This window comes from Aquarana catesbeiana, linkage group LG10 (assembly GCF_042186555.1).
Source record: "Aquarana catesbeiana isolate 2022-GZ linkage group LG10, ASM4218655v1, whole genome shotgun sequence".
In the NCBI taxonomy this organism is placed as follows: Eukaryota; Metazoa; Chordata; class Amphibia; order Anura; family Ranidae; genus Aquarana; species Aquarana catesbeiana.
In genome coordinates, this window is record NC_133333.1 from 200,833,891 (window position 1) to 200,860,107 (window position 26,217).

Here is a 26,217-nt window from a genome sequence, read left to right on the forward strand (position 1 = left end):
CTTTCAACGGACTTTTTTAGCCTCAAATCCGACGGACTTTAGATTTGAAACATGCTTCAAATCTTTACGTCGTAAGTACGACGGACCCCGAAATCCGCTCGTCTGTGTGCTAGTCCGACGGACAAAAACCCATGCTAGGGCAGCTATTGGCTACTGGCTATGAACTTCCTTATTTTAGTCCGGTGTACGTCATCACGTACGAATCCGTCGGACTTTTGTGTGGTCGTGTGTAGGCAAGTCCGTTCGTAAGAAAGTCTGCCGCAAGTCCGCCGAAGGTACGTCGGAAGTATGTCGGACAGGCTGTCGGACTTTTGTAGACGAAAAGTCCGACCGTGTGTACGCGGCATAACAGTTTGCAAGCAAGAGATGTGCTGAAGGGGGCCAAGTGTGTATAGTTGTCCCAACTGATTCATATACAATCAACCAATTGCTTGTTCTACTGGGTATCCCATATATTCCTATCCCTATCCAAGTTCAAATCCCTCAATAAAAAATACAAAACAATCACATGGACTGTTCATTGTCTCAAAAGTGACTGGGGAGTGCATGCCGGGGTGGGTGGGTAGGGTGACAGGTGGGCCACAACTTTCAGCAGCCCCCATGGGGGTACCGCTACATGTACATAAAGGCAAAACTTTTTAGTTGTGGATCGAGTAGGGTAGGGTTACATTCTCTGTCATATTTTTATTTCTGTCTGTGTCTCTGTTGGGGAGATTCACTGCTCTGTTAGTCCTGGCCTGACCATTTTCACCAAGACAAAAAGTGAGGAGAAATAATACATTTTAGTGTTGTCAGCAGACAAGAATGTTAGGGTAAGTTGTCTAAAATGGGACAAATATTCTGGCGACAGAAACCCTTATTTTGAGAAAATTTCCTCTCATTTCTTGTTGCAATTTTAGGACAGTAACTGAAGAGAAATCTCCCCATTGGGACAGAGCTAGGAAAATGTAACCCAGTTTTAACCCTTCCCCATTCTATACAAAATTAAAAAAAATGTTTTTGCTGTACTGTATATATATTTCAAAATTTTGCATGATAAATGGGAGGGCCTAATCATTGGATATGGACATCCAAAATATACTGTATGTACCTGTACATCCCAATAAACACATATGTAGCCATGCTTTGCTGAAATAGACATTACAGTTGTGTTGGTTACAAATGAGTTTGGCTCCCTCTAGTGTCCTTTGTATGCTATTGAGCCTTTTGAACCAGTTCTGTAATCAGAGTCACAAAACATTGTGGGGGATGTAGTTTAATGAGGAAAGGACTCTTGTGTTAACTTAATTCTTAGGACTACTAAACCCACAATGCCAAGCCACAAACCCACAAGGCAAAGTTACTGCACTGCATTCTGGGAGGAGTAATATAAAGGACAGTGCAGCCATTTTCCGGCCTCTTGGGACGCCATTCAATACGTGCCTGCAGTGAGGTCTGTGAGTGTGACCGGGAGACTGCGGCCTATAAGGCGCGGATCGGAATTGATCGGCCTCTGAGGAGCTCCAGAGCACAGCCAGCTGCATCCGAGTGTGGATGGACCTGAGGACCCAAGGCATCTGGAGCTTCCCTGCATTCCAATCATCAGCCATCTGAAGGAGCGGCGCGGTGTGACGGCGCTGGCTTTTGGATCAGACTGAGATTTCAAGAAAGGAGTTCAGAAGGAATCCTACAGCACTTGGGCCTGTTGTGGTGAGCGGGCACTTGCCCAGATCAATAGAATACATTGTTTGCTGGTGAGACTTGTAGTTCCACGAAGGTGGTTCTGCTTATTCATAGGCCGTACACAGCGGAACTCTGGGATTATTACAACCCATACTGTGGAGGTGGTACTGCATTACCATTTATTTCACAAAGAAGAGTTAAAGGAGTGTGGTTTGTTCATCACTAACAAAGGAATAGTTCTCTTTACACTCATCATTATACAGTCTGTTTCTTTATGTTCTTTCGTGTGGATTAGAAATAACTGCAGTTCAAATCAAAGGGCTAGCTGAAGACTAAGTCAAGGAAAAGTACTTTGTTACCCTCAGCAAGGCATCATGGTGTCACTATTTTCACTGAACATTGAATTGCAGTCTAGGGGGAGCCCTAGAGTATAAGATTCAATATTGTATTGCATTATCCTGTTTATGTGAATGTAATATGTTTGGGTCTGATGTTTGCATTGAGGCTGCAGTGGGAAGGTGTTTTGTATAAGTGTTCTATATTATTGAGCATTTGTCCCACTGTGCACCTGTCTGTATATACCCTCCATCGTGATCATTGAAGTCTCAGTTCATGTACACATTGACTTTTTTCTATTGTCATTCTTTCTATCTGAGTTATCACAGTGTTTATTGTGCTAAATATTTTTCTTAGTAAATTGCTTAAGTGGTTCAGTAACTCTGTGTGTGGTTCTTATTGATAACATAACATTACAATATGGAACCCAAGGTGTCAGAGGTAAGAGAGGATCTGCAGAGTCAGGGTAGCCAGTGGGGTATAGAGTCAATCAGCAGCCCCTATGGGGGTACTGCTACACATATATCACTGGAAAACGTAAACTTCCATAATAAATAAGTAACTTAAAGTGGTTGTAAACCCTTACAGACCACTTTTACCCACAGGTAAGCCTATAATAAGGATTACCTGTAGGTACTGGAAATATCTCCAGTGACGTCACATGACTCCGGCCAGTCAGAGAGTTGGAGTCCATGGCCCCGGAAGGAAGAGGGGTGAAGATGGACGCGGCCACCAGACATTGCAGGCTTCGTTTGCAGGTAAGTGGCACATAATGGACTAGTATGCGATGCATACTAGCCCATTATGCTTTTACTTTGCAGGAGAATAAAGAGGAAGTAAAACCCATCAGGGTTTACTTCCTCTTTAAACGTCCATAATAAATAATCCAAACATGGTGCCCGGTGCAAATAAATGAATCTATAGGTGACACCAAAGGAAAAAGTGCTTCTTTTTCCCCAAACAGAAGCACACTGCACGCACCAGAATTACTATATATGATCCCTTCTTTCAAGGGAAGTCACAACATGCTTATAATATCTCCAATTGCCAATCTCCCACATATGGCTGTTAGATGCTCCATCTGTTTTAATATTCTGTACAAATGGACGACTGGATACCACCATATATTAAATAGTGCTTTTGCACCTTTAAGAGACTCTGCATATATCTTTCTCCTAAAGGGAAAAGGTAAAGGAACCTCCCATAAGATAGTAATTCAAATATATTGAAAAATACATAAAATTGAACTTACATTACTAAAATAAATACTCAGGCATGTATAGGCTAAAATGGAAACCGAAAGCACCGGTTTATGCTCCACCTGCGCTGCAAAGACCGGAAGTGATGTGTACAAGAAATGTACCCATTCATTTAATGAAAATTATATAAAGTAATGATGGGTACTACGGCTATAAACTATACAATTAATATTGAGCAAACAACGTTGGTGAGGGTGAGCTTTTGAGATAATATGTGCAGCACACTTGCGAATCATGGCGCACACCTACCTCCTCCACACCTATCTCTTCAATGCTGACGGGTCTCGGAAACTGTCACAGCTGCATCCCCTGCCACCGCCATCTCTGCTGCTGATTCTTTTGGGTCCCACGGTGATCCTCTTCAACCATGACACCATCTGCCTGGAGTTTGCATGTTCTCCCTGTGCCAGCGTGGGTTTCCTCCAGGTAATTCGGTTTCCTCCCACACTCCAGAGACATGCTGGTAGGTTAATTAGATCCTGTTGAAAAAATTGGCCAAATATGTGTATGTGAGCGTGTCGGGACCCCATGGGGCAAGGACTGCGTTATACCGCAGATGGACACCGGTGGCGATTCAGTTCGCATAGGTAGCGCTATAAAAGTCATTCATTCATTCATTGGGTGACCACTGATAATACTACTCCTGTGCATGTGCACAGGTGTTACATCATTATGGGCACCTGGCCAATTCCCAGCATCTTACAAATGCTGAGAATGAGCCGAGAGTGTGAAAAACTGCCCATCTACCATCTGCTAAAAATCCATACCTTTTATATTTTCAGTCTGCTTTAAAGGGTAACTCCACTTTCATGGGAATAAAAAAGCAAATAAAAATAAAATAAAATAGCATATACAATTGCAACACAAGTCATATTGTAATTGAATGTTGTTAAAATGACCTTTCCTTTTCAATCTGCAGCTCTGCAATGCGATATGGCTACCTGGAGGTGCATAATGTGTACAGAACGCCCCCCAGAAACATCAATTCCTGCTTGTGTAATTGGCTCACTGGTTTTCCCAGTAGTCTGCACTAGGATACAAGTCAGATTTTTGCCATCCCTTGCAAGAAAAATTTAATTTTTGGTAAGATACTCCCAATAGGAAATAACATCTAAAGGAATGCAGACCCTGTCACTTCCTCATTAGAGCCCTGATTATGCAGCAGCTGGTTGATAATTATGAAACCACTCCCATTAAGCTCACTTTCCCGCATGGACACAGAGGAACAAACAGGGATTTCTTCAGAATAACAAAAGGTAGGAATCTGCAACAAAATTTGTTAAAATCCTTGCAATGTACATGACCCAGAAGGGAATGTTTTTTTCTCAACAAAAGTGGCGTTACGCTTTAAAGTCCATTTTTGATCTTTTCAAGGAGCAAGTGCATTAGTTATTCTTTGTATTTTCAAATATACACCATTGATGTTTCAAGTTTATGCAAATTTTCAGTGTATATTTTGTGCACATACAGTATGTGTTAACTATTGCTACAAGCTATTGCTTGCTTTGATGGCTATAGATTTGTAACCAAGGAATTGTCTGTATCCTACATCAATATCTGACTGCCAATAAGAGGGAAGTTCTTCTGTGAAAATTAAGTTCCACTTCTTCTATTAGCAGTATGGATATGGATTTTTAAATTTCTGCATGATTATCCACTCATTATGTATGCCTAATGACTTTCATTAGGTCACAGTGATCAGAAATAGGGTTATCTTTTCTTTCACAAATGCTATTTTGAACGTTGTGATTAACCAGAATGAGACTCGTTCATACAATCTGGACCCAAGCCACAGGTAAAAGATGTGTGCAAAATCAAATTAACTGTGCATTTGGTGCTTTCCAAGGACTTGTGGTATCTCCTGTTCTTTCATCTTGGAAAAGATGAAATCAGACTTTTAATAGGATTACTCAGAACAAGGAGGGTAAATGGACAGTAATAATTTTCAGGTAACAGTAGACTTTTCATCTGTCTACAGGCCTTGAGGTGTTTGTATATGGCTTTGCATGGCTGCTACTAGCTTCCTAGCCTCAAGCCGCACATCGTGTTCCAGCTCAAAAATCTTCCATCAGATGGCATTTACTCTTTTTACTATACTGATCATTTTTATATCAGGTAAGTAAAACTTTTCAAATATGTATCTATGACAGCTTTTGCTTCTTCTCGTGATTAAATGGCCTCCTCATCTAAAACTTACATTTCAGAATCACGTCTGGTTCTACTGGCTTCTTATAGTTTTATTAGAATGATGAGATTTCCTTATCATAATGTCCTCCTTGCCTTGGAGTCTCACAGCAGTAGACAGTCTTACACTTCCAGCAGCATTTTATATTTATATTAAGCAGGTTACAACTCCACGGGGGAGACTTAGACCTCTGTGAAAAGCCTGCAGCTGGTGGGTTAGCCCGGGGAATTATGCTTAGAGACCTAGCCATCAAAGTCCTTAGGAGGTAAAAGAAAATAATGACTCAGATCAACATCTACTAAAATACTACTTTTTGGTGGATTGACCCTTCTGGTTTTGTCAATTATTATGATATAAATCATTAAAATTTTTTAGCTCAATGTCCATGTCTATATATAACTGTCAAAATCACACAATTATCTATAAAAACGACAGCAAAGGTATCATATATTCCTTTTATTCCTGGTCATTGGATACTAGCAGAGGAAATGGTTCAAATGGACCAAACAACCATGTAGAGGTCATGTATTACTTTATTGTCATTGTGATCAGTATGTGTTTATTATATTTTACCAATTTATGTCCACTTTTGATTGAAAGTACTGTTATTACTAACACTTGTATTTACCTTGTTAACTTGTAGATTCCATGCCCTTTTTTTATAAGTGTAAGTCCCTTATATTAAATGAAAAAAACAAAAACAAAAAACAATGGACTTGCTGATTACATGTGCAATCTTCCTTTGAAGGAAACAATAAACCTGATTTGTAAGCTTTTCTATGTTCCTGATTCTATCATTTAGAAAACCAAAACACACACGAGTGTAACTAATAGATTCTGTTTAAAGTTGATTCCAACCTGCATACTATGAGTTAGCGTAGTTTGAAAATACGTAATGGTTAATGGGGATGTCACATTCAAAAATGATGAAGTACACCAAAGTACTTTTTAATATTTTTCTAATTTCCTCTTTCTGGTGTGATAGATTAAACATTATTATAACAGATACAATAGATTACAATTATTATAGATAAAATGCAATATAATATCATGTCTTTTTAGTTTTATAGCTATTATTTTTGATTAATCATGAATCTAAAATAATCTGTAAATGTAGGGGTTGTGACAATATTTTCATAGAAACATAGAAGAGTGATGGCAGAAAAAGGACAATATACATTTAATTCATTTGTCAGACTATAGATCTATGTTTGTCCCCAGTAATTCACTTACTGTTGATCAAGTCACTACTTCTGCTGGAAGGCTACTCCAAGTATCATCTACTCTTTTGGTATAATTATACTTTCTAATACTTTCAAAGATTAGTTTTGAGATTCCGCCCTTCTAGTCTGAGGTCATGTTATATACATCATACCATAATTTTGTGCAGGATTGTATTTTTGAATTCTTGCCTTCTAATTTACATAAAAGTTTTGTCAAAAACACATACACTATATTACCAAACGTATTGGGACGCCTGCCTTTACACGTAAATGAACTTTAATGGCATCCTAGTCTTATGCCCCGTACACACGGTCGGATTTTCAGATGGAAAATGTCCGATCGGAGCGTGTTGTCGGACATTCCGACCGTGTGTGGGCTCCATCGGACATTTTCCATCGGATTTTCCGATACACAAAGTTTGAGAGCAAGCTATAAAATTTTCCGACAACAAAATCCGATCGCGTCAATTCCGACCGTGTGTGGCCTGTTCCGACGCACAAAGTGCCACGCATGCTCAGAAGGAATTCCGAGATGGAACAGCTCGGTCTGGTAAACTTAGCGTTCGCAATGGATACAACACTTTCGTCACGGTGCAATGTTAAAAATGGTTTAATACAGCGCACTCTCTTCTTCTTTATAGTGTGAGAAGAATGAAGTAGTTTTGCTGCTCATATTCACACAGACTTCTCACAAACTTATTTCTTTATTATTTATCGGGATTCCCTTAATATATTTTGATTTGTCACATCTGACAAAAATATTTTTTTTTTTTTTTTTTTTTTTTTTTTAAAGGCAGATTTTTTTTTTTATTTTAGGTTTGTATCTTTTCCAAGGCTGATCTTTGTTTTATTTTATTTTTAGTTTTACTAAATTTTTTTGTGTGTGTTTTGTGTGTCAAGTTACCACAACACCATTATTATCTTGTATTATTTAATCTCAAGGCGATTGTTTGGTGTTGGTGTCCCTTGTTAATTTCACATTGTATATTTGAAATGTACCTGAAACCTCACCAATAAACTGTCCTTTTTGAAGGAAAACACACATAGGCAAGTATAATTGAAACCAAAAATCCTTTATTAAGGGCTCAGAACCAAAGAGGGAGGCAACGCTGGAGAAACAGCAGAAATTAGCGAAGCCTTGGACCCCCAGGGCAGACATCAATTCTTGAACATCAAAATTGGTGGCCTGAGGAGTCCATATGTAAGGGAGTGCAGTCTGGTCCAGAAGTCCCAGAGATCTGGAAAGCAGCAGATGACATCTGTGTCCCCAGGCTGTGGTACCACAAGAGGCTGCATCTTTTGCCAGACCAGACTGGATCCAGAGTCATCACTTTCTGGTCTTCCTTCCACGCTTCCTTCCTGGCTGTGGCTCTGCTGTTGGAGATGTGGCAGGAGGAGGAGTATGACCTGGAGGAGGAGGAGGACTAGTAGGACCTGGAGGAGGAGGAGGAGTAGGACCTGGAGGAGGAGGAGGACCATGTGTGAGGTCACAAATGTGGGTAGCAGATGTTATTTGGGCCCTCAACCCCTTATTGAGAGCTTCCAACATTAATGACTCACACATGAGTTGTTGGCCCTCCTCCATCCGCTGCATTTTACAGGCAATTATGCCAGCAAAGTCCTCCTCCACAGTGTGGGGTGCTCCCAGGGCCTCTGTAGCCTTCCAAAAGAAGCCTATGGCAGCCTCCTCTAGGGTACTCCTCTTCCTGCCACTTTCTCTTTGCAGGTGTAGGGGAGGGACCTGCATATCAGGCAGCCTGCTCGGCCCGGCCACCTCCTGGCTGAGACTTCAGTTTATACTTCGCCATATGGATGGGTGTAAGAAATAGGCGGAACCGGCTGGCCATGATTCCAAATGTGTTCTCCACCACTCTTCTGGCTCTGGCCAGCCGGTAATTAAAAACCCTCTGTTCCGGGGTGAGGGTCCTCATCGGGAATGGCCGCATAAGATGGTCCCCCAGCGCAAATGCTTCATCCGCAATGAAGACGAATGGGAGTCCTTCCACATTCTCTTCTGGAGGTGGCAAGTCCAAGCTGCCATTCTGGAGACGCCTGTAAAACTCCGTCTGGGTGATGACTCCACCATCGGACATCCGGCCATTCTTCCCCACGTCCAGATACAGGAACTCGTAATTAGCCGACACCACCGCCAATATCACAATACTATTGAACCCCTTGTAATTATAATAGTACGACCCCGAGTTGGGTGGTGGGACGATGTGGACATGTTTCCCATCAATTGCCCCTCCGCAGTTAGGAAAGTCCCACCGCTGGGCAAAGTGGGAGGCCACAGTCTGCCATTCCTGTGGCGTGGAAGGAAACTGTTGAGGAAAACAAAAAAAACTTAGTATTTTTGCACATAAACATGGAAAGCAGATTAGACACAAACATTCTTGGCCAACATCCAGATAACATTTATTAAGGTGAATTTTACAACACCAAAGTATAAGGTACACCGGTCATATTCCCCCCCCTCTCATGGGCCATTTCTAACATTATAGGGGGGAATCTTGGACAGGTAACCCTCTTCACTTCATTGAGAGATGAATGCCTAAATAATGGGTATTACTTGGAACAGCCCCTCCTTAATTACACTATTGGCAGCCCACTGGACAGGTAAGAAGTGTCATAATACAAAGATATAAATACACACTGTACACATTTGAGCACATTTGGACATTCTGCTATTACCTATCAAGATAATAACAGTATCCAAAAACTTTAAACAGTACCATTTGAAAGTATACCGGCAGGCCCTTGCACTACATGCTTTGGGGAATTCATCCATAAATCTGACCACAAAAGAGATGGGTATAGTGTGTATGGGTTTGGCAAAGTCAGCAGATAGAGGATTGAGGATAGATAGAGAATTGGGATCAGCTGACTTAGCAGTTGGGGGGAGGGTTCAAAATGATTTGGGGACACTACAAAAACAAGCCTCTGGCACTCTGCCTGAATTTAAAGCACAAATCACATTTCTAAACATGTTAGGGGTGTTTGGGGTAAAGCACTACTATGGAGCTGATAAAATACATTGTTAAGTGACTACATGAGGTGAATATAGGGCCAGGAGAGCATGCTGGGGAGGTAAGTGAAGGCAAATATGTATGAAGGACAAAAAAACCCATAAAATTCCAGCATGCATGAGGAGAAAGGGGACATTCACAGCATATTACAATCATGGTAATTATGGAATGAGGAAAAAAATACAATATATTAGCAAACATACAATACAATAAAATGTGATATCAAAGGATAAAAATCTTACCTTCATATACTCCTTCTGCAGGACCTGGATGATGGTAGAACAGGTCTCTGGGATAATGATACCCAGAGCCTGGGGGTAGATGCCTGTTGAGAACTTCAAGTCCTGCAGGCTTCTCGACGAGCCTCTGCTCCGGAGTGATGGCTTGCCTCATGCAGGTATCCTGCCTGCTGATATAGGAGGTCAGCAAATCCAACAAACGGTGAAATACGGGGTCTGTCATCCTGAGAAAGTTCCTGAAATCATCAGGATTATTCTAACGGATCTCACGGAGCAAAGGCATATGAGAGAACTGGTCACGCTGAAGCAACCAATTCTTGGTCCATGAACTCCTTCCCACCCTGTTCATGGACTGGACTTGTGTCAAGGTCAGGACCCCAACACCAAGCCCCCCAGCACGAACTCTACGAGGAGTACGTATACGCAACATGGCTAGAAAACGGTCGGCTGCTCAGAACGAACTAACAGAATGCACTGAAGAACAGCAAGGCCTATGAAGAGCGACCTGAAAAACAGCAACGAGCAGACAAGATCGCACAGAAAACTCCAATACGAACTGACTGCACGCACTGAAGAGCAGATACAAACCCACAAGCACAAACTGAACTGCAGAAAATGATCTGAAAGCCACGAGTCTGAAAAGGCATGAATCGTCTCTCACCAAACTTTTACTAACACAAGATTAGCAAAAGGAGCCCAAAGGGTGCCGCGCTTGGCTCTGAACTGGCCTTTTCTAGTCTCGTCGTACGTGGTTGACGTCACCGCGTTGTTGGCGATCGGAAATTCCAACAACTTTGTGCGACCGTGTATACGCAAAACAAGTTTGAGCCAACATCCGTCGGAAAAAATCCATGGATTTTGTTGTCGGAATGTCCGATCAATGTCCGACCGTGTGTACGGGGCATAAGTCCGTAGGGTTCATTATTGAGTTGGCCCAACCTTTGCAGCTATAACAGCTTCAACTCTTCTGAGAAGGCTGTCCACAAGGTTTAGGAGTGTGTTTATGGGACTGTTGGACGCATTTGTGAGGTCAAGCACTGATGTTGGATGAGAAGGCCTCAATTGCAGTCTCTGCTCTAATTCATCCCAAAGGTGTTCTATCGGGTTGAGGTCAGGACTCTGTGCTGGCCAGTCAAGTTCCTCCACCCCAAACTCGCTCATCCATGTCTTTATTGACCTTGCTTTGTGCACTGGTCCAAATCATTTGGTGGAGGGGGGATTATGGTGTGGGGTTGTTTTTCAGGGGTTGGACTTGGCCCCTTAGTTCCACTGAAGGGAACTCTTAAGGCATCAGCATACAAAGACATTTTGGACAATTTCATGCTCCCAACTTTGTGGGAACAGTTTGGGGAAGGCCCCTTCTTGTTCCAACATACCTGCACACCAGTGCAAAAAGCAAGGTCCATAAAGACATGGATGAGCGAGTTTGGGATGGAGGAAGCTGACTGGCCTGCACAGAGTCCTGACCTCAACCCAATAGAACACCTTTGGGATAAATTAGAGCGGAGTCTGCGAGCCAGGCCTCCTTGTCCGACATCAGTGCCTGACCTCACAAATGCACTTCTGGAAGAATGGTCAAACATTCCCATAGACACACTCCTGGGTCCCTAGATTGACTGCTCTTATTAGAAACTGGAACAGTGACCTTGGCTTGTAGAAACAGTGTTTGAGTCCTATGAATCATACCCTCTCAAAGGGGGGTTTGTAAAGTGTCAAACAGAAATGTGCATGTAGCAATAGCAGGTATGAAGTCAAAGGGTGCCCATGGGTACATGTAACTGAACAAAGCTTTACCTAATAAGCAAGTGTAATATACTGTGGTGTATTAAAATTTAAACAATGGTAGCTAGGGGTTTCGACAAGGATGCCCAGGCACCAGAAGTGTGTTCAGTCAAGGGGGAAAAAGGAAGCTAGAAAGAAAGAAACAGGAGGGCCAGGTGCGATCCCAGGGGTTGTCATAGTGGTGGCACTAGTAGAGTTTGCGATAGACATGATAATTGCCCTTATTAGGGCTCTAGACTGGATTTGTCAAAAGCCAGGGGCAAGTAATTGTCAACCCAGGGTTGAAATTTTAGCATAGCTCCTGATTCTGACTTGAAGGGTTGCTGAAGGGTTGCTTCAAATTTGACATGAATCATGCCCTGGGCAATTTGATGCTTTGTGGCACGGATACAGAGTGTTGGCGTTTTCCAAGATTGGGCTAATGTCTGTTTTGTGATGGCAGTGACTTAAAGAATGAGTCGGAATTGGATTCTGGTCAGCTCCAACGGGTTACTATTTGGCAAGGCAATCTGAGGGACGGGTTGTATATCAGTGATAAACAATTTTGAAAGAATTACATAGTTACATAGTAGGTGAGGTTGAAAAAAGACACAAGTCCATCAAGTCCAACCTATGTGTGTGATTATGTGTCAGTATTGCATTGTATATCCCTGTATGTTGTGGTCATTCAGGTGCTTATCTAATAGTTTCTTGAAGCTATCAATGCTCCCCGCTGAGACCACCGCCTGTGGAAGGGAATTCCACATCCTTGCCGCTCTTACAGTAAAGAACCCTCTACGTAGTTTAAGATTAAACCTCTTTTCTTCTAATTTTAATGAGTGGCCACGAGTCTTGGTAAACTCTCTTCTGCGAAAAAGTTTTATCCCTATTGAGGGGTCACCAGTCCGGTATTTGTAAATTGAAATCATATCCCCTCTCAAGCGTCTCCTCTCCAGAGAGAATAAGTTCAGTGCTCGCAACCTTTCCTCATAACTAAGATCCTCCAGACCCTTTATTAGCTTTGTTGCCCTTCTTTGAACTCGCTCCATTTCCAGTACATCCTTCCTGAGGACTGGTGCCCAGAACTGGACCGCATACTCTAGGTGCGGCCGGACCAGAGTCTTGTAGAGCGGGAGAATTATCGTTTTATCTCTGGAGTTGATCCCCCTTTTAATGCATGCCAATATTCTGTTTGCTTTGTTAGCAGCAGCTTGGCATTGCCTGCCATTGCTGAGCCTATCATCCACTAGGACCCCCAGGTCCTTTTCCATCCTAGATTCCCCCAGAGGTTCTCCCCCCAGCGTATAGAATGCATTCATATTTTTGCCACCCAAATGCATTATTTTACATTTTTCTACATTGAACCTCATTTGCCATGTAGTCGCCCACCCCATTAATTTGTTCAGGTCTTTTTGCAAGGTTTCCACGTCCTGCGGAGAAGTTATTGCCCTGCTTAGCTTAGTATCGTCTGCAAATACAGAGATTGAACTGTTTATCCCATCCTCCAGATCGTTTATGAACAAATTAAATAGGATTGGTCCCAGCACAGAACCCTGGGGCACCCCACTACCCACCCCTGACCATTCTGAGTACTCCCCATTTATCACCACCCTCTGAACTCGCCCTTGTAGCCAGTTTTCAATCCATGTACTCACCCTATGGTCCATGCCAACAGACCTTATTTTGTACAGTAAACGTTTATGGGGAACTGTGTCAAATGCTTTTGCAAAATCCAGATACACCACGTCTACAGGCCTTCCTTTATCTAGATGGCAACTCACCTCCTCATAGAAGGTTAATAGATTGGTTTGGCAAGAACGATTCTTCATGAATCCATGCTGATTACTGCTAATGATATCGTACGTATTACTAAAATCCTGTATATAGTCCCTTATCATCCCCTCCAAGAGTTTACATACTATCGATGTTAGGCTAACTGGTCTGTAATTCCCAGGGATGTATTTTGGGCCCTTTTTAAATATAGGTGCTACATTGGCTTTTCTCCAATCAGCTGGTACCATTCCAGTCAGTAGACTATCTGTAAAAATTAGGAACAACGGTCTGGCAATCACTTGACTGAGTTCCCTAAGTACCCTCGGATGCAAGCCATCTGGTCCCGGTGATTTATTAATGTTAAGTTTCTCAAGTCTAATTTTAATTCCGTCCTCTGTTAACCATGTAGGTGCTTCCTGTGTTGTGTCATGAGGATAAACACTGCAGTTTTGGTTACTGAAGCCCCCCGATTCACTCGTGAAGACTGAGGAGAAGAATAAATTCAATACCTTCGCCATCTCCCCATCCTTTGTAACCAGATGTCCTTCCTCATTCTTTATGGGGCCAATATGGTCTGTCCTCCCTTTTTTACTGTTTACATACTTAAAGAATTTCTTGGGATTTTTTTTGCTCTCCTCCGCTATGTGTCTTTCATGTTCTATCTTAGCTGTCCTAATTGCACGCTTACATTTCTTATTGCATTCTTTATAAAGTCTGAATGCTGAGGATGATCCCTCAACCTTGTATTTTTTGAAGGCCTTCTCCTTTGCTTTTATATGCATTTTTACATTGGAGTTAAGCCATCCAGGACTTTTGTTCGCTCTTTTAAATTTATTACCCAATGGGATACATTGGCTAATGCCCTTATTTAATATGCTCTTAAAGCAAACCCATCTCTCCTCCGTATTCTTTGTTTCTAATATTTTATCCCAGTTTATGCCTTTTAGCAAGGTTTGTAGTTTAGGGAAGTTGGCTCTTTTGAAATTCAGTGTCTTTGTATTCCCTTTATGTTTCCTATTTGTGTGATTTATACTGAAACTAATTGACCTGTGATCACTGTTACCTAAATTGCCCCGCATTTCCACATCCGTGATCAGGTCTGTATTGTTGGTAATCAGTAGATCCAGTAATGTTTTATTTCTAGTTGGTGCGTCTACCATCTGACCCATAAAATTGTCCTGCAAGACATTAAGGAACTGGCGAGCCTTAAATGAATGTGCGGTTCCCTCCGCCCAGTCTATGTCTGGATAATTAAAATCCCCCATTATGATAACACTTCCCATTCTTGCTGCTAATCCAATTTGTGATAGGAGATCCGTCTCCACTTCCTCCCTCAGGTTTGGGGGCCTATAGCATACTCCCAGTATTATTTTCCCCTTAGCTTTATCCCTTTGGAGCTTTACCCATAAGGATTCCACCTCCTCTCTAGCTCCCTCAGTGATGTCATCTCTCACATTCACTTGTACATTATTCTTGATATATAGGCATACCCCTCCCCCTTTTTTACCCTCTCTATCCTTGCGGTATAGGGTATACCCTTGAATGTTTGCCAGCCAATCATGAGAGCTGTTGAACCAGGTCTCTGAAATTCCCACAAAATCCAAATCCTCCTCGTACAACAGTATCTCTAGTTCACCCATCTTGTCCGCCATGCTCCTGGCATTGGTGAACATGCCACATAGTTTAGACCGGTCGCATATTGTCCTCGTATTGGGTGTTTCGAGATTGCAACTAGGACTTGCTACTATACTCACCTTGTGTTTTTGTGCTTTGGTTAACCTACCACTAATGCCCCCAATACTAGCCTCTGGAATATCTTCCGCGCTGGCTATCTCTGCCTCTGGACCCTCCCCCCCATCGCCTAGTTTAAAAACCCCTCTAACTTTTTGGCCATCTTCCTTCCCAGCAGATCTGCACCCTCCTCATTTAGGTGCAGTCCGTCCCTTCTATAGTACCGGTTACCAACTGAGAAGTCGGCCCAGTCCTCCAGGAACCCAAACCCCTCCTTACTACACCAGCTCTTCAGCCACTTGTTTACTTCCCTAATCTCCCTCAAATTATATTAAAATTAAAAATACCTTGGCCCAGAAGCACAGCCCAAAATGAAGTTTTAATCTAAAATTATAACAGGTGATACAGCCAATGTGTTTCAGAGACAGCACATTACTCCCTTCATCAGGGCTAAAACATAAATGTAAAACAAAAATATCATAAAATCATTGAACTAAAATAGTGCATAAAAAATAAATAAATCTCAAAATAGTTATCAGTACATTTTTGAGACTAGTACAGTACACATGCTAAAACCAATAGCTAGCAACTTTTTGGAATTTGATGGTTAAATGTATTCAAACCTTGCAAAATTATCTTAAAGCAGAGTTCCACCCAAAAGTGGAACTTCCGCTCGTTGTACTCCTTCCTACCTCAGGAGCCACATTTGGCAGCTTTCGGGGGGGCAGGATACCTGTATTTCATAGGTATCCGGTCCCCCTCTCCTGGGAGCCTCAGCCGCAAGTATTGATGTCACTGCCCGGGCTCCCTCCTCCTTCCACGGCCGCCGGGCCAGTAGGAGAGAGGACCGGAGCCTCGTGTGTGTGCATTAGGGTTCCCGGTGTTAAGCCGTAGGGCTTCACTGCCGGGTTCCCTTACTTGCAATGAAGGCGGCAGCACCCGACAGCTGATGGAAACAACAGCTGCGGTGCCGACATCGCAGGACTCCAGGACAGATAAGTGACCGATTATTAAAAGTCAGCAGCTGCAGTATGTGTAGCTGCTGGCTTTTAATTTTTGCAGCGGTGGGCGGACCTCCACTTTAATTAGGTAAAAGGGTTATATGTGAATAACTTAAGCAACTACTTGAAAGAGACTATATGTTACTATTTCTAAATATATATATATATATATATATATATATATATATATATATATATATATATATATAATTATCTAAAAATATACATATGTACAGTACATATGCACACACATCTATGTTCACTGGAAAAGTAGACATTAAAAACAGGTTTTTATTGCTGTCTGTGTGTCCAAAGAGAAGATTATTCCTTTATTTGTCCTGGTGACCATTATCTCTGGTATTAAAAGTGATGGGAAAGCCAAAATTTGCCACTGTAACAGTAGTTTAGGGGAAATCTTTTAGTGGGCAGAACTCTTCTGGTGACATGTGTGCGCTCGCTTTGCAGAGATCTCCTACTCTCTTCAAACAGATCCAAAAAGTTTCGGCTTAACAAACTCCTTAAACTTAAACACTTCATATTCCTGATATGTGCCTGCTGTACCATAAACTTGTATAATAAAGTATCCTGTTCCTATTAAAAACTGACCACACTAAGCAGGAGAACACACTCAGTTTTCTAGCTATGATGGGAACTCAGGCTGCTCTCCTCTAATAATCAGACTTGTCCTGATACCCCCGCCCCCCCCCCCCACACAGTCATTCACTGGGAACCTCAGCTTGTTGCTGCTTCTCCTCCCCCCAGCTCTTATGCAGATGAGAACAGAGGGAATGTGATCACTTATAAAAAAAGGGGAAAAAAAGTATTTATAATGTTTTTTTTTTTTTTTTATATCTATACATAAATGTTTTAACATTTAAACTGAATGGGTTGTTTTACAAGGTGATAGTTTACAATCACTTTAAAATGTGATGAATAACAACATCTCTGCTCTGAAATGTGCATTCATAAAAAATGATAGCCCTTGATAACTCATGATATGCTTTTATATCCCCCTCTCAGAGTCCTTTACTGATAACTTTTCACAAAGGAAGAATTCAAGTTTACTTGACTTGACAAGAACTCTCTTGGTGAACTACAGCAAAGGAGTCAGACCAGTGAAGAACTGGACACAGGCTACCACGGTGTACATTGATCTCTTTGTCCATGCAGTATTAGATGTTGTAAGCTCCAGTAATATTTTATTATATAGATGACTATTTTTCATTTATTCTTATTAAAGTGGTTGTAGATGCAAAGTTTTTTGCATACTTACCTGCTCTGTGTAATTGAATTGCACAGAGCGTCCGAATCTCCTCTTCTTGGGTTCCCCGCTGGTGCTCCTGGTTCTTCCACTTCATTGAGTGCCCCCATAGGAATCCGCTTTCTATGGGGGCACTCGTGCAGGCTCGCTCTAGAGCCTCACTGTCTGTGTCTATTGTCACTGGCTTTAATTGACCGAAGTGGGGAGCAATGGCTCCCGCTGCCTTAGCAAAGTCCAGGAGACCAGGAAGTGAGGGTTGAGAAGCACTGGATCGAACGAGGGCTCTGATAAGTAAAAGGGGGACGGAGGAGGGATATTAATGCCTAAACATTTTTTATCTTAATGGAAGCAACGCATTAAGGTGAAAACTGTCACAAAGATTCAGATACATACTCAATATGCAATATGCTATAAGCAGCTCTAGTTAAACTATTAGCGCATAGGATTACTTGCATAATAGTCTCAGCTTCTGGTCTGAGTGGAAATACAACAGCAGAAACTCTTCTGGACAAGACATATGTTTGAAACTTTCTCCCTCTATCCCACTTCCTTCTTCAGGGCTTTATTTTGCCCAGCAACCCAGGGGCAGGAAGTGCATACATGATATATTTGCAGGCATTTACAAATACAGACAGTAGAGGGCGGCAGATCTACAACATAAAGTTGTAGCATATCCTATAAAGGTCATGTTTAAAGCAAACGTGCTTGCCCATGCAGGGCTATTCAACAGATTCACTTTACGTACCACCTTTCCCCAGTAGCATATATTTACCTTTAATTCATTGCTCTGCTGCTTCTTTCATACTCTGAAAGCTCAGAAAAAAATCTAGTACTTACTGGTATGAGGAGCATGTGACTTGCTTCCATTCCTCTCATGTAACAGTGCTTCCTATTCCTATATAACTGCCTTGCAGTATACTGTTTTCCCCAAATCTACAGGCGCAGTTCTTTCCTAGCAGCCTCTGTCTCCAAGATGGAAATATGGCTGCAGCCTCTGCTTAGTATAAACACATGGAGAGTGTCTCCATTGAAAGGCTTATTGAGAATAAGTTTCTGTTGTGAGATATTTGCTTATGAAGAGCAGCAACAGTCTGAACCTCTGGGTAATATAATTCTCCCAAACATCCTGATTAATGACTTAGCAACTAATTAAAATTGCGAGAGAGGCTGGTGATTTGTTTAATGTGTCATCTGAAGGTGACGTTCAGTTTAATCAAAGATAAACCAGGAACAGCTCCACGGACAACAAGTAATGAATTAAAGCATACACCGGTTTTTGCAATGGATTTCTGACAAAGTGGGAAATAAGCTAGGTTCACTATCATTTGTACAAGGAAAACCCAACAGGGTGTCTTCTATCAACTATTCAGGTCAAACTGAACGCTGCTATTTTCATTTCTTCTTCCTCTTGTGTGTAAGTTGCAGCCACTGACAGAATGGCCATGCCATTCTTCTAAAAAAGTATGGCATACCTCTCAACTTTTTAGGATGGGAACGAGGGACACCTATTAGCAAAAGTATGTAACCATAGGACACACCCCCTGCCACGCCCCCTTAATGAAGAATTATGCAAAAAAAATGATTAAACTCACAAGTGTTTTTTTTTTTACCACTAATATTCCTTGTTATGAGCTTCTGAAATTTACAAATCCAGCAATTTAGAAATCAGATTAAAGGTTTAGCACTGTGAAATACTTTATGAAAGATAAATAATGCATTTTATATACAACTATATAGATCAGACCAAAATGAGGGACAAATGAGGAGGAAAGAGCGACAGAGGGACATTGCTCTAAATCAGGGACAGTCCAATCCAAATCGGGGACAGTTGGGAGCTATGGTATGGCTGTAACAAGATTAAGGGGGGGTATGATCAACATGTATAATGACATAAGTGGTCCATATTGTGAACTATGTGCAGAGTTATTCACTTTAAGGTCATCACAGAGGACAAGGGGGCACTCTTTACATCTAGAGGAAAAGAGATTTAATCTTAAAATATGGAAAGGCTTCTTCACAGTATGAGCTGTGAAAATGTGGAATAGAATCCCTCAAGAGGTGGTTCTGACCAACTTAGTAGATTGTTTAAAGAAAACCCTGGATTCTTTCTTACATGCAGATTATATAACTGGATACTAATATATATAGGTAAAATTGATCCAGGGAATAACCAATTAGCTCTTGGGGGATCAGGAAGAAATTTTTTCCCCTGCTGGAGCAAATTAAATCATGCTTTGCTGGGGTTTTTGCCTTCCCCATGATCAACTGTGGGTATAGAATTGTATATAGAGAATTGTATACTTTTTCTTTTCTTCTATTGGTTGAACTAGATGGACTTGTGTCTTTTTTCAACCAGACTATGTAAGAATATTTTATGGGCTAAAACCATCAAATTAATATGTAACTTCCCTTTTGCTGAGGAAAGAGCAATCCACTCCTGGTCAGTTACATACGTTGTAAGGATCCCTATTGCAAAGTCTTACATGCTCTCGTTTTTAATGGAACACAGAGTTTTTTTTAATGTCATAGTGTACATCCTGTAGCAACGTCCTGAATGAGGAGGTCTTCAGCTTAAAGAGGTTCTTCAGCCAGGTTTCCAAAAATGTAAAGTCAGCAGCTAAAAAAAAAGGTAGTTTCTGACTTTTAATAAACAGGCACTCGCCTGTCCAGAGATCTAGCCTCATCCTCACCCAGGCTGGTTCTTCATCAGTCTTTGGGTCTTCATGTTAACTGTGGAAAACTGACTGTGACTCCTTCACAGCCAGCTACCCACTGGCCCTGAAAATGGTCCCACAGCCTCCTAGGACCTGTGACGAGTCTCAGAAGGTTGCAGGCTGGATGGAGGGGAGTAAATTGGAGTGGGTACCTGTCAAAACTAGGTACCCGCTCCCCTCCAAAAAAATATTGTGCCAAAAGTTGAAGAGGAGGTGGGGGGAGGAGGAGGAAGAGCAGGACTTCCCCTTTTGGGTGAAGTTCCGCTTTAAGCTACCCGGTTCCAGTATCGTAACAAAAGAAAATCTGTGAGGAACAGCAATGAGCTTACCACTTGGCGAAAAAAATTACATTTCTAGTGGATATCATTAGATCATGCATCAACACATTTTCTAAACAGTTAACCATTAATGTTAACCTTTTCATTTTTTCCGGTGTTTCACCCCTCCGTTTGAATTGTCAGTCAAACTTTAGTGAAAATTTATGGCAACCAACATATAACTATTTATACTATTTGTAAAATTCTTACTTTAATTTAAAGCCCAACTATAGTTGAATGTGCATAAATTACCACAACCTCTCACCAATCTTGTGGGAGTCCTTCCCAGAAAGATATGTCCAACATAAAAATGCCTATAGGTATGGAATGGGATGTCCAACAAGCTAATATAGGTGTGATAGTTAGATGTCTATAAACTTTTGGCCAAAATATGGCCAGTGCATATTTTTATCAATTATATTTTCTTTTTCCAGGATGGACAAAATCAAAAGCTGACAACTAGTATCTGGTATCGACAGGTAAGCTTAAAGAAGAACTCTCATGATTAGTGAAACATACAGTACTGATGCATAAATAAATTTACAGATATGCTGCTCATCCAACAATGCTTATTAGAAGAAAATTGGACCTTCACAGAATGACCGGGCTCAACTGCCACTGCCCCCTTGTTTCCACAATGGTGTGCAATATGCGTGGTTAAAAGGGCTAACGCTAGTGTAACTTATCGATTTCTCTCATTGTAGATGACATACCTTTGTCCATAGAGCCATCACAGGTCCACAGATGTCCACTGTAAAAATGCAGCCTGAGACTTGAATGGGCAGACACAGGTGTAACAATACTGACATCTGTTTCAATCAGCTCTGATTCAGCAGGGGATCTGTTCATGGATCCTCTGCAGACCAGTGCTGACAAAGCCCCTGTGAAAGGACCCTAACTATAAATTATATTTAACAACAAAGTCATGTGATTGCGATGTCAGACCTGTTGATAGACAAAGCCATATGATCACCATGATAATCACATGGCTTTGTTTATAACCAAAGAATTAGGGTTATTGTTAGGGTTAACATTAGAGCCTGTTTTACTCTTAAGCCTTGTACACACAAGTTCATTTTTGTTCAACCCAGCAGGTTGAATGAAAAAATTCTGACAGCTCCAGTCAGAGCCGCTGTACTAACCATCTGAAATTAGTAAGGCGATCTCCCCCTTGAGCTGTTGTGTCCCACGCTTTCTGCCATTGGCTGGTTTTCCAGCATGCTTATCCAACAGAAGCTGGCCAAATGGCCGGCTTCTGTTGGACAGACTGACATATACACGGCCAAATGTAGGCTGTTTTTTTATTGAACCGGCCGATGTCTCTTTTGTACAGGGCTTAAGGGTAAGGTTTCAGGGGCATAGCTGGGATGTCTAGTTGACAGTACAAGATTTGGGAAAATATACCAGCTACATCTCTCCTAAACTAATTTTGTACTTGGAGCCATGCTAAGTTTTCTCAACACTATAAGGTTTAAAACACACAGAGTGTATGTGACTATGCAGCAGGTACCAAGGAAAAGTCTTCGTAAACAAAATGATTTTGGGCCAAAATAATAGAAATTAGAGGAAGGAAAAATCCTGTTGTCCATAGCAACCACTCAGCAATTTGCTTTTAATTTCTAAGATCCTCTGGAAAATTACACCTGAAGGTTGATTGGCTGCTATGGGCAACAAGAACAGTTTCCCTCCAGTTTGGCATGAATAGAAACATGACTATCCCACTAAAGGGTATACAGTATCTTCTAAACCTTCTGACTTGACCACTTTTTTCATAATGTTGTTTTTTTTTTAAAACATGAAGCTCGTGTTGTATTATCATTGGTGCTTAAACTCGTGATTGTGATATAGGACAAAAAGCAGCCGTCCATCCAATTGAGAGAAGAAGTCTACTTTGGAGACAATACAAGTATATGTATATTCATCAACAACATGGTTGTACAGTGAATAGTGTACTTTCATATGTGTCTCTGCATAGACACCATTTTATATGTGTATTGTTTTTCCTTTTTTTGTATTAGTAAAATTATGCTTTTTAATCAATTAATTTTTGTGATCTTGTCACCCTAAAAGTCCCATTCCTAAATGGGGGATATTTGGTTTTCTTTTTCCCTCCAATTGATAAGCTTCTCATTCTTAATGCAATGTGAGGTCAAAAGCAGGAAGACAATTTTCTTCTGTTGGAAAGACCAGTTAATCCTATAATTATACAAATGGATAAGTTGCCATTTCTAATCTTACCTTTTTCATTCTAGATGTGGGAAGATGAATTTCTATCATGGAACTCCAGTCAGTTTGATGGAATTGGAGAAATCTCCCTCCCGCTTAATGTCATTTGGGTGCCTGACATTGTCATTAATGAATTGTATGTAAAAGTTACTGTTATAACAAAAAAAATCTACTTATGCATATTTCCTCATGAAAGCAGCATGCAATTATTTTTTTCTTGTGAAAATTTAAATTTGATACACTTATTTGGAAATATATTAATTTGATTCATATTACCAAATTTCTCCTTGAGTAGAAGCAATTAGGGGTATGATCACTTTGTAAAAACATAAAATTAGCCCATATAGAGAATCCACTAGAAAGTTCTGTGGGCAGGCTATGGACGTTCACATGTCTGCATATTTTTAATAAATAATATTTAGTGTAATCTTTAAAACAAGCTCTCACCGACCCCTGTAGCTGCAAGTACTGTGGAGTCATTTTTCCTCAAATTTACAGCAAAAACTCTCTCACTTTTATTCTCTCTCGGTAGCTGTTTTTTCTACCCACTATCAGCATTGACTTGGCAGCCTTTCAGCCTGGAAATCTCTAATATAATAGCTGAGCAGTTGTCACTCACATATCCTTTAAACCTCTCTGGGTCCTCTCGCTTCCTTACACTGTTTACATGTGAAGGCAGTGAAGCCCCACACTGCTGATCCCTTGAATACAAAATCTTTATTTTGTCAGTAGTGACTAGGACACTCCACCAGGGACATGCAATCAGGGGAGGCACATGAGGCAGAACCTCACCTGCCTTGAACAAAAAAACAAACAAAAAATACTGTTTGTGCTTCAAGGGTCGTAGCTAGGCGACCTGGGGTAGGTAACTAAAGCCCTACCCCACCACTGGTCAAAATTTGGGGCTCCTATATCCTATGGTTCTGGAGTTACAGGGCTCCTTGCGCAGCCTTTCAGAAGCTACATACAGAGCGGCCAGTTTAAATACAAGCTAACACACTCTGTTTGTAGCAGACTAAGAGGATGAGCTCACAGTGCCTCTCACTTCCTGTCAGAGGCACTGAGCTCAATGGACAGCTTGGAGTCTTGGACCAATGGTAAAGTTCCATTGGTCCAAGCTGTCCAATACAAAAGCTGCAGTGGAGACATGCCTCTCACTGCAGTGTCATTGAAGGGGGCATGTGTCTAAAAGACACATGCTCCCTTCCAGCCCAGTCCTCTTAACTACAAGGAAAAAATATGGGTTTATGTATATAAGATTTACCCATAATCCCATGTTTTTCTCACACAGTTAAGAGGGAGAATGAGAATCTGCTGCTGTTGAAAAGGTACTGTTTTAATCAAGCTAAATCATATATTATTATGCTATGTTATAACATAATAATTTATTATTTATCTATTTACTGTGAAATTACTGGTGGAAGTTATAACTTCCACCTTCAGTAATTTGTCCGTTAAGCCCTCTGCTTAAGTACAGTTATTAAAACTATGTAAATTAGTAAATTACCTTAAAAACAATATATAATAATTATTTGTATATTACTTACTTATGGTAATTAACGACTTGCCACCCAGGCCAATTCTGACACCTCTCTCCTACATTTAAAAATCATTATTTTTTGCTATAAAGTTATTCAGAACCCCAAACATTATATATATATATATATATATATATATATATATATATGTGTGTGTGTATGTGTGTGTGTGTGTGTGTGTGTGTGTGTGTGTGTGTGTGTGTGTGTGTATATATATATATATATATATATATATATATATGTATTTAGCAGACACCCTAGGGAATAAAATGGTGGTCATTGCAACTTTTTATGTCACACGGTATTTGCGCAGCAATTTTTCAAACACGTTTTTTTTGGAAACAAACTGTTTCATGAATAAAAAAACAAAAAAAGTTAGCCTGATTTTGTATAATGTGAAAGATGATGTTATGCCGAGTAAATAGATATTTAACATGTCACACTTTAAAATTGCGCACACTTGTGGAATGGCGCCAAAGTTCAGTACTTTAAAATCTCCATAGGCGACGATGTAAATATTTTTACAGGTTACATATTTAGAGTGACGAGATCTACTGCTAGAATTATTGCTCTCACTCTAGCATATGTAACCTGTGTGTATCTGGCTCTGATACTAGCCAGTGCCTTACCAGCCACTGACCTCACCACACGTCCCTGCACTCCACACACATCCTCCCACCAACATATTTTTCCACTACTGGGCTTTCATATGCTAACTTGAACAATTACACCTTTTCTCTTGTGAATTTTGAGGAGGAATTGTTCCAGAGTGGCTGTGGCTAGGGAGGTCAGTTTAGGCTTGGTTTAAAGTGATTGGAAATGGTTGTTTTTTAAAAAATAAGAAATATGTCATACCCTCCTGCTCTGTACAATGGTTTTGCACAGATCAGCCATGATCCTCCTCTTCTTGGGTCCCCCACAGGTGCTTCTGGTTCCTTCCCCCCCTGTTAAGTGTCCCCATAGCAAGCTGCTTGCCCCAGGGACACCCGAGCAGCCCTCGGCTCTCTCCTCACTGGCTGTGATTGACAGCAATGGCTCCCGCTGCTGTGTCTGAGCCAATGAGGAGGGAGAGAGCTTCTGCTTTTGTGCACATCACTGGATCGAGACTGGGCTCAGATAAGTAAAGTGGGGGGGCTGGGGGGCTAACTGCATACTGAAGGTTTCTCTACTTAAAGCGGAGTTCCACCCAAAAGGTGAACTTCCGCTTTAAGGAGTCCTAACCCTCTGACATGCCACATTTGGCATGTAATTTTTTTTGGAAAGGGGGGGAGGGTACCTAGTTTCGACAGGTACCTAGCTCCCACTTCCGCTCGCACCTCCTAGGCGACTCCTCCTCTCCCCCCCCTCCCTGCAATCTTCTGGGACTCGTCACAGGTCCCAAAAGATTGCTCGCCAATTAAGGACAGTGCGACTCATGCATGCGCAGTGCGCACCCGGCTGTGAAGCCGCAAGCTGTCACAGCCAGGTGCCCACACTAGTGATGCCGGCTCAGAGGAGAGGCGGGGGAGAGAGTGTGTTTTTGTTAAAATTCAGCAGCTACACTTTTTGTAGCTGCTGACCTTTAATAAACTGAAAAACGATTGGAACTCTGCTTTACATGCAGGGAATGCATGAAGGTAAAAAAAAAAACCTTTACCCTTTAAATCTTATTTACTGCTTGTTAAAGCTGGGTACAGATGAGCCGAGAATCGGCCTAAAATGGTCGGTTCAGCGGAAACCAGGTGACTTTCGGCCCTTGTTTTATGACCAAATTCTATCGAATGAGCTTGCTGGAAAACCAGTATCCGATCAGCGCTCACAGCTTATGACTGCGAGCATTGATCACTGTGTTCTGGCAGAGTGGGGCAGTCCCCCGTCAAATCACATTAGCCCAGCAGGGAGATTGCTGCAGTAACATCAGACATGTTAGTATGGTGATCTGAAAGTTGTTTTTTTGTTCAGCCCACTGGGTTAAGTAAAAAAATA

At 41.4% G+C, this 26,217-nt stretch overlaps 1 protein-coding gene across 1 annotated transcript in view; it reads left to right on the forward strand.

The window, feature by feature from the left end:
- Positions 1-5,263: 5,263 nt before the first annotated feature.
- Positions 5,264-26,217, forward strand: part of HTR3B (5-hydroxytryptamine receptor 3B) — a 56,184-nt gene continuing 35,230 nt past the window's right edge. Inside the window, exons 1-4 of the mRNA XM_073603102.1 lie at positions 5,264-5,372; positions 17,217-17,377; positions 20,923-20,967; positions 22,741-22,850. Of these exons, the coding sequence (XP_073459203.1) occupies positions 5,264-5,372; positions 17,217-17,377; positions 20,923-20,967; positions 22,741-22,850 (425 nt within the window). The remainder of the gene's footprint in view (positions 5,373-17,216; positions 17,378-20,922; positions 20,968-22,740; positions 22,851-26,217) is intronic.